This window comes from Poeciliopsis prolifica, unplaced genomic scaffold, assembly GCF_027474105.1.
Source record: "Poeciliopsis prolifica strain line A6 unplaced genomic scaffold, Auburn_PproV2 SCAFFOLD107, whole genome shotgun sequence".
Taxonomy (NCBI): Eukaryota; Metazoa; Chordata; class Actinopteri; order Cyprinodontiformes; family Poeciliidae; genus Poeciliopsis; species Poeciliopsis prolifica.
Genome location: NW_026562482.1, coordinates 337,501 through 347,017, shown reverse-complemented (window position 1 = coordinate 347,017; position 9,517 = coordinate 337,501). Strand labels below are relative to the sequence as shown.

Sequence of the window (9,517 nt, the reverse complement as noted above, 5' to 3'; positions counted from 1 at the left end):
TACAAATGTTGACAAAACTTTCACTAATGTGGAAAAAACACAAATTCGGTGATTCCCATAAATAAATATGAATAAGTTTTTTCATACAATATCATAAAAATACATGCGCCAAAGACTTCCTGTTGTCTTCTTTGTGGTTTCTGTCAGTAGCAACATCCTGTCGATCATTTGACTCGTGACGCAATAAAAAGCTTTTTCAAATTAAACCAATTTCATTATAGTGTTAAAACCAGTTGATACAAATGCTTTTATCAAAAAACAAGTTCTTTCTAAATTTCTGTTTCCATTAAGCTAATTAGTTTATAGATGTCAAATACAAGAATTACATGGAGACACAAATAATGAGGATTCCCAAAAACATCAGATGAACAGCTTCCAAACTGTTCGGTTTGAGTAACAAACATTCTGAGCTACGCTAATGCGTTAGGCTAACATGCAGAAGCGAGGTTAGCTCTGTTGTGTCTAGTTCAGAGCTAACCTAGCTCTTCTGTGAACCTAGCTTAAATGTACACATATAACAAACTGCTGAACTATAAAGATCTGGAATCTATCCTGATATTTCAAGCTTGTTCATTGAAAGACTAAAAGTAGAACCTGGTTTTGTTGAACTGTAGCTAAAACTTGTTTTTCTGCTTGGACTAGGACATTAAAACACAACACCACACACATAACCATAATATTCATTTTATTCTTTTAATGACAATATCCATCAGAACGGAGCTGATATTTGTTTTCTATTTAATTTCTGGGGCTTGATGAGGCTAGCGTTGGCAAACTGAAAGAGTTTTTTCCATGCACAGACTTTCCATCTACACTTCCTGAATCTAGAAGTTTCTGTCTGATGTAGAGGGATGTTCTCGCGGTCTACAGTCGGCTCTGAGCGAATGGACGATGATGTGAGAAAAATTTGACCTTTGGCCTTAAAAGCAAAACAAAAATCCAACAGTGTCACTGATGGCAGTGACCCGGCAGAAGGAAGCTGGATCAGAATACTGCAGCACTTATGATCACACGTCTGACAACCGTAAAAATAATATCTGAGACTTTTATATAAATAAGACAAAAATCCACAGATGCTCCAGAGTTCAGAGGTCATCAGCGACATGCTGAGCAGGAAAGTTGAGGATGTGTCCAAACCTTCTCGGCAGCATGCCAGTGAGGGAATGCATGTGTCGGGCTACTCAGCTAGCATTCGCTACTGTTGGAACTGGGAACGCTGGGAACGCTGGGGGAACGTTGGGAATCCTTCCTCCGTGGAGCGTCAAGGCTTCGCTGGCTGGATGGAGAGCAGGCTGCCGAACTTAAAATGCTGGATCACTGGGAACTTCTCCAAACACTGAAAACACGACAGAGAGCGAGACGGATTAGCAACAGGAGCTAAAACCGCTGCTAAAGGAAAACAAGCTAACGAAGAGCAGGCTAATGAAAAGAAGGCTAATGAAGAACAGGCTAAAGGAGAAGAAAAGCAGAATAGAGACTTCTCCAAAAGCAGGAAGTGGACTACAGCCCAGTGTATTCTGGGTAAACACAACCAGAGCTAACTTGCTAGCCTAACGCTAGCAGCAGAAATGGCTCCTGGTCCTCCAACACTAAAATCTGACGCCTCCATTTTGTTTCCATCTGGTGAAACAGGAAGTTGCTCTCAGTGGTTCTTGGCGCAGCGCCCCCACAGGCCAGGAGGGGAACAGGTTGGTGGTTTGTGTTCTATTGTAAATCAGTTTGTCATAAACGTCTTTTAAAAGCTGCTGTAGAAATAAAATTTACTTACTTGCTAATATTAGTTTAAGCCACAAACTGCTTTGTTTGGAAAATAAACTGAATAAATGTCGTATCTGTACATTCATTTGATATTATTTCTGATTAATATCAGGATGCTGGATGTTTTCACTCCTCTGCAGTTTAAATCGATTTAAACTGACCGACCATCATTTTGACTCATGGAGACATTTTGGACCGATTCTGTTTACTGACGATTAAAAGTAACTTTATAGTCAACCGGTCCGAACCGAATCAGAACCAAAATGAATTCAAAGATGATGAAATATGAAACGTTTCACATCATGTAGGTTTCAACATTCTCAAATATGAGAACAACACTAGTTGAAAGAACAACAGCAGAAAAGTCCAAAGAAAAACCTTCAGAACGCCTGAAAATCTGTTGAGCAAGAAGATTAAAGACAGTCAGAGTGACTTAAAGGAAAACTTCAAGAACCCGGATCCGCTCTCTGTGCGCACCAACCCGACCTGCGGTACCGACTTTCACTTTGAGCGAATCGTGAGCAGGGCAGCCGCTTTGTGCTGCGGCTTTGTGCTGCCATCTTTACTGGGGCGCAGCAGTGGGGGTCTGGAGGCTGGGTGGGGAGGGTCTGTGGGGGGCCTGTGGGTGTGTGGGGGGGTCTGTGGGGGGGTTTGTGAAGGGGGTCTGTGGGGAGGGGTTTGGGGGGGGGGGTTGTGGGGGGGTTGTGGGCCTGTGGGGGGGTTTGTGGGGGGGGTTGTGGGCCTGTGGGGGGGTTGTGGGCCTGTGGGGGCGGGGAGCCTGAATGCTCAGTCTGTCTGGGCGGTGACATTGCAGGTCACAATCATCCAGGCAGAACGGGGGAACAGAAGAATTGATATTTGATCAATTTATGTTTGGAAAATTAAAGAGTCACAGAGGAGAAAAGATTCATGCTCAGAAATATTTAAAATATCCTAAAACTGATCATAATTTGACCACTGATTATTAATGTTCTAATCTAATTAAGACCAAACAAAAACAGTATTTACCAGATTTTTATATTTGTTTCCTACTCATTAAGAAAATTAATTAAAAAGTTATAAATCTGGTTTCATTTTAGCAACTTTTACTCGTTAGCATGACTTTAGTTTAGTTTGATTTAGTTTAACATATTTATATTCCAAAAGGCTGAATTTAAATGAGCATTTTTCCATCTGCAGCTAAATGTAGCTTCCGCTAATAGCTTAGCCACAAGCTCTAATCTAAATATTCTGTTTTTTGTTTTAAATGTAATTTAACCTTCAAATAAAGCTTTTTTTTAAACTATAACATACTCTAGTTTTATTTTCATGAAGGCTTCATGGAAAACTAACTTGTGAATCAAAACATGGCTTCTTGTTGCTTCTGACTTCAGGCTAATTATTAGCCTAGCGAAAAGCTCAGCTGAGCTAGTGTTGATTTTGATGCAAATATCTATTTTTACAGAAACTTTTAAATGAATAAAACTAAACAAGGTTGATTTAATTCTTTCGGGTTTTTTCTTCTAACATGAATAAATTAGGCATGAAGTAAACTAGAAAAAAAATTGAATAATATTCTATTTCATTATTTTAAAAACCTATTTTATTTTCTCTGACCTCCTTTGCCTCTCAGAGAGCCGTTAAACACTCCATCCTGTTTCTGGTTTAGTTTCGTCAACAAACTCTTTTGTTTTTATGTTTCATTTGAAAACTGTAAGGAAAATAATCCGGAGTAAGTTTTGGAGTTTTTCTTAAACTGAGTGAGTTTCTGCGACTTTACCAACAAAAAGAAGAGAACCGAAGTAGGATGAAGTTCTTCTTCTGTTGTTTCTGCATCATGACTCAGTTAGACGGAGAACTTTGGTCTGCAGCTCAGCCCAAACCGTGTGTGGGGCCCGGGAAAGGGAGCGAGGAATGTGAGTCTGCTGATGGTTGCTTCAGGCTGGAGGAAGGTCGGACGGAGGGAGGGATGGAAGAGGAGGGAGGATTTAATGAAGGGAACGGGCAGGGGGAAGGGAACGCAGACAGCCTGGCCCCTCAGCTCTTTGGGAAGACTCACAGGCTGCTCTGGAAAACACAGGATGTGGGCATGCAGGCGGGGAGAACGGGCTTAGACATTCCCCCCATCCCACCCCCATCCGCCCACACACACACACACACACACACACACACACACACACACACACACACACACACACACACAGTCTCATTCTCTCCATTCTTGATTTAACCCTTTCCTGCCTCTGCAGCCCTCAGAACCAGTCTGGGTGTTTCAGTCAGAGCAACCCGGTTCTCTGCCTGGTTCCAGTAAAGTAAAAACTGCAGAAGTGAGCATCTTTAAACTAGCGCCTTTCAGCTAGCATCTTTAAACTAGCATCTTGAAACTAGCGCCTTTAAGCTAGCATCTTTAAACTAGCGCCTTTAAGCTAGCATCTTTAAACTAGTGCCTTTAAGCTAGCATCTTGAATCTAGCGCCTTTAAGCTAGCATCTTTAAACTAGTGCCTTTAAGCTAGCATCTTTAAACTAGTGCCTTTAAGCTAGCATCTTTAAACTAGCACCTTTAAGCTAGCATCTTAAAACTAGTGCCTTTAAGCTAGCATCTTTAAACTAGCGCTTCTGAGCTAGCATCTTGAAACTAGCGCCTTTAAGCTAGCATCTTAAAAGTAGCACCTTTAAGCTAGCATCTTAAAACTAGCGCCTTTAAGCTAGCATCTTAAAACTAGCGCTTTTGAGCTAGCATCTTGAAACTAGCGCCTTTAAGCTAGCATCTTAAAAGTAGCACCTTTAAGCTAGCATCTTAAAACTAGCGCCTTTAAGCTAGCATCTTAAAACTAGCGCTTTTGAGCTAGCATCTTGAAACTAGCGCCTTTAAGCTAGCATCTTTAAACTAGTGCCTTAAGCTAGCATCTTCAAACTAGTGCCACTAAACTAACTTTTAAGCTAGCATCTTTAAGCTAATCGAGTTTAAGCTAGTGCTTTAAAACTAGCGCCATTAAGCTAATGTTTTACGCTAGTGTCTTTAAGCTAGCGCCTTAAGCTAACTGTATAAAATCCACAAAGTTAATCTGTTTAAATCCCAGCAAATGAAAGATAACGTCTGAAGACGATTATAAAATGTTTTGTTTTTTTCCAAATGCGACATTTTGATCACTTCTCTGTGTTTACATAAGGATAATGTTTTAAGGGACAGAAAAGTTATGTTTTTTTTAAATAAAAATGAGACAAAGAGGGAAAATGTTTTTCATTGTAACTAATGTTCATTTATATTCAGTAAGTCAGAAGAAATGTCCTAATTATAGCGCCACCTGTAGGTGGAACCAAGTAATAATAACAATTGTAAACAAATACCGCAATTTTAAATTATGTTTTTACATTGTCAAAGCGACAGTCAAAGAAAGAACTGTTTAATTTCAAGACTCCGAAATGACGTAAAGCTTTCAGCTTATTTAGTGACTTTTTGTTCATTATTTGGGAGTTTAAATAAAATCCAATAAATCTGTGGGAGAAAAGGCCTCATTTCACCAGGAATCAGTTAGATCTATTCTGAAAAATTAATATTTCCATCTCTGTTTAAAATCGTTTGATGTTTATCTACATTCCTTTCTCCTTCTCTTATTAAAAACTTTTGATAAAATCTTTTCATCGTCTCATTTCACTGCAGTTAGAGGAAATGTTGAAGACGTCAGTAAACGTGAAACCAGCTTCAGAACCGAAAACAACCTTTTGTTTTACAGCCAAACGTTTCCGAGAAACTAGATCAGAAACACTGGAGCAGAAACACTGGAGGAGAAACACTGGAACAGAAACACTGGAACAGAAACACTGGAGGAGAAACACTGGAACAGAAACACTGGAGAAGAAACACTGGAGAAGAAACACTGGAACAGAAACACTGAAGATGAAACACTGGAACAGAAACACTGGAGGAGAAACACTGGAGAAGAAACACTGGAACAGAAACACTGGAACAGAAACACTGAAGATGAAACACTGGAACAGAAACACTGGAACAGAAACACTGGAGGAGAAACACTGGAGAAGAAACACTGGAGGAGAAACACTGGAGAAGAAACACTGGAGGAGAAACACTGGAACAGAAACACTGGAGGAGAAACACTGGAACAGAAACACTGGAGGAGAAACACTGGAACAGAAACACTGGAGGAGAAACACTGGAGGAAAAACACTGCAGGAGAAACACTGGAACAGAAACACTGGAACAGAAACACTGGAACAGAAAAACTGGAACAGAAACACTGGAGAAGAAACACTGGAACAGAAACACTGGAAGAGAAACACTGGAGAAGAAACACTGGAGGAGAAACACTGGAGGAGAAACACTGGAGGAGAAACACTGGAGAAGAAACACTGGAGAAGAAACACTGGAGGAGAAACACTGGAGGAGAAACACTGGAGGAGAAACACTGGAGAAGAAACACTGGAGGAGAAACACTGGAGGAGAAACACTGGAGGAGAAACACTGGAGGAGAAACACTGGAACAGAAACACTGGAGGAGAAACACTGGAGGAGAAACACTGGAACAGAAACACTGGAGAAGAAACACTGGAGGAGAAACACTGGAGAAGAAACACTGGAGGAGAAACACTGGAACAGAAACACTGGAACAGAAACACTGGAACAGAAACACTGGAACAGAAACACTGGAGAAGAAACACTGGAACAGAAACACTGGAGGAGAAACACTGGAGGAGAAACACTGGAACAGAAACACTGGAGAAGAAACACTGGAGAAGAAACACTGGAACAGAAACACTGGAGGAGAAACACTGGAGGAGAAACACTGGAACAGAAACACTGGAGAAGAAACACTGGAGGAGAAACACTGGAACAGAAACACTGGAGAAGAAACACTGGAGAAGAAACACTGGAACAGAAACACTGGAGGAGAAACACTGGAACAGAAACACTGGAACAGAAACACTGGAGAAGAAACACTGGAGGAGAAACACTGGAGGAGAAACACTGGAACAGAAACACTGGAGGAGAAACACTGGAACAGAAACACTGGAGAAGAAACACTGGAGAAGAAACACTGGAGAAGAAACACTGGAACAGAAACACTGGAGGAGAAACACTGGAGGTGTCTGAGTGTCTGGAATGTTGGATGAGATTTCCATGGATGTTCCAGATTATTCCAGATAATCCATCAGAATAAAACTTAAAGTTCAACATCAACGCGGCGAACTGCCTGGAGACAGAGCAGGAAGATTTGATCTCATTTTACCGTCTGGGCCAACATTGTTCTGATGTTTATGAGGAGCTCTATTGATCAGTGATTGGTTTCATTGATCAGTTTCATTGATCAGTGATAATTTCATTGATCAGTGATTGGTTTCACCTCTGCTTGTACATCCTGATCAGGCCCTGGTTGACTTTGGACCAGGACGGGACGGCGCTGATGTTCCATAGCTGGTTGGAGTGCTCAGCAAACGGACCCGTCTTCATCTGCAGAGCAAAGAGATGAGCAGAGATGATCAATTGTGTTGGCAAACGTCGTTACAACCATCAGAAAATAAAAGTTTAAATAAAGGAATGACATAAGAGACACAGAATAGAGAATTTTAACATTTAAGAAATATTAAAAGCAAAGTAGTGATTCAGATCCAAGTTAAATTATTATCAACAGGTTGGGTCAGTTATTATGCAGAGGCTTATTGTGACCCTGTTCCTACTTATAAACATTTAATAAGACATGAGCTGATCAGTAAATGAAAAATCACAATTTAAAACAATTATCTGAATAATTTGTACAACTTTTAACTGTTTCTAAATGTCACTTTCTTTCACACAATCTTCCTGCTTCAACACATTAAGGTTGATTAATTACATTTAAGGCAAATGATTGATCATTTTCTTTCATTTCTTTGAAATTTCCTAAAGTAAATCAGATTGTTGTTTTTGATGAAACCATCCTCATCTGGGAAAAGTTCAAGCGAACAAAGACATCCTGCAGACTTAATGTTTTCATTTCCTCCATAAACTCTTTGTACAGAACATTAATTAAACATTAATTAAATTCAACCAATATCATCTAGAATTTACTGAAATTGTGTTTGGGTTCCCTACTCTTTTAGTTTTTTTCATAAAGCAATATAGTTCTGACCTACTACTAATAATAATTCATTTTATTTGTTAGCTTTAAAGACACTTTACAACTGAACACCCAGGAACATCTGATTCACTTCATTTTGGTGAATTAAGTACAAAAACAAAACTAAACACAGTGAAACTTTGTCACTGAATTAAAAACTGGCCAAAGTCTAAATAAAATCTGGAGCTTTGGGATAAATGAATCAAACCCAAACCGTTCCTGCTCAGTTTTGCTCTCAACAAACGTTCAATCTGTGAACGTCTGAATGTGACGCCGGCTCCTTCCCAGCAGAGCAACCCGAGTCCGGACCCCGGGGCATCAATCTTAGAAAAAACCTCGTTTTTCCATCCCGCAGCCGAGCGCCGCTGCAACGCTTCCAGGGCCTCGCATGAGAAGACAGGGGAAGGGCGGGGCGGGGGCCGGGGGGCGGAGACGGGCCGTATTCCCTGGAGGAAGGAGTGATTCACAGCAGCATGTGGGGAAGGAAGTGACTCATGTTTGGGGCTTGCGCTCGCACACAAGCCCTGTGTCTGACGTTAACGCAGAAACACAGAGAAACAAGAGAAACAAGAGAAACGAGAGGCTGAGACACTAGGAGAGGAGAGGAGAGGAGAGGAGAGGAGAGAAGAGGAGAGGAGAGGAGAGGAGAGGAGAGGAGAGGAGAGGAGAGGAGAGGAGAGGAGAGGAGAGGAGAGGAGAGGAGAGGAGAGGAGAGGAGAGGAGAGGAGAGGAGAGGAGAGGAGAGGAGAGGAGAAATGAGAGGAGAGGAGGGGAGGGGAGGGGAGGGTAGGGGAGAGGAGAGGAGAGGAGAGGAGAGGAGAGGAGAGGAGAGGAGAGGAGAGGAGAGGAGAGGAGAGGAGAGGAGAAGAGAGGAGAGGAGAGGAGAGGAGAGGAGAGGAGAGGAGAAGAGAGGAGAGGAGAGGAGAGGAGAGGAGAGGAGAGGAGAGGAGAGGAGAGGAGAGGAGAGGAGAGGAGAAATGAGAGGAGAGGAGGGGAGGGGAGGGGAGGGGAGAGGAGAGGAGAAGAGAGGAGAGGAGAGGAGAGGAGAGGAGAGGAGAGGAGAGGAGAGGAGAGGAGAGGAGAGGAGAGGAGAGGAGAAACGAGAGGAGAGGAGAGGAGAGGAGAGGAGAGGAGAGGAGAGGAGAGGAGAGGAGAGGAGAGGAGAGGAGAGGAGAGGAGAGGAGAGGAGAGGAGAGGAGAGGAGAGGAGAGGAGAGGAGAGGAGAGGAGAGGAGAGAGGAGAGGAGAGGAGAGGAGAGGAGAACGAGAGGAGAGGAGAGGGAGGAGAGAGGAGAGGAGAGGAGAGGAGAGGAGAGGAGAGGAGAGGAGAGGAGAGGAGAGGAGAGGAGAGGAGAGGAGAGGAGAGGAGAGGAGAGGAGAGGAGAGGAGAGGAGAGGAGAGGAGAGGAGAGGAGAGGAGAGGAGGGTGTTTACGCTTTCAGCTGTAAACAAAGAGCAGCAAACAGAGTCGGGTCCAAACAGGACAGAACAAAAAGAATAAAACGCTCTGTGTCACGTGCAACGATTCCCGGATATTCTGCCTTTTAAATTCTTCAGCTTCACTTCCACAGTAAATACTGCTGTTGCTATGGTTACCGGCGCTTAAAGAAAGCCGACAAATGGAGCAGAAACCAGGAAGTGAAGTTCTTGATGATGACTGATGAACAT

General features: G+C 42.4%; 1 protein-coding gene across 1 annotated transcript in view; it reads right to left on the bottom strand.

Annotated features, from left to right (window-relative positions):
- Positions 1–668: 668 nt before the first annotated feature.
- Positions 669–9,517, bottom strand: part of LOC129354268 (serine/threonine-protein phosphatase 2A activator-like) — a 17,939-nt gene continuing 9,090 nt past the window's right edge. Inside the window, exons 9-11 of the mRNA XM_055023771.1 lie at positions 7,099–7,205; positions 2,325–2,553; positions 669–1,537 (exon numbers count right to left, since the gene is read on the bottom strand). Coding sequence (XP_054879746.1) covers positions 1,262–1,537; positions 2,325–2,553; positions 7,099–7,205 — 612 coding nt within the window. The 3' untranslated portion in view covers positions 669–1,261. The remainder of the gene's footprint in view (positions 1,538–2,324; positions 2,554–7,098; positions 7,206–9,517) is intronic.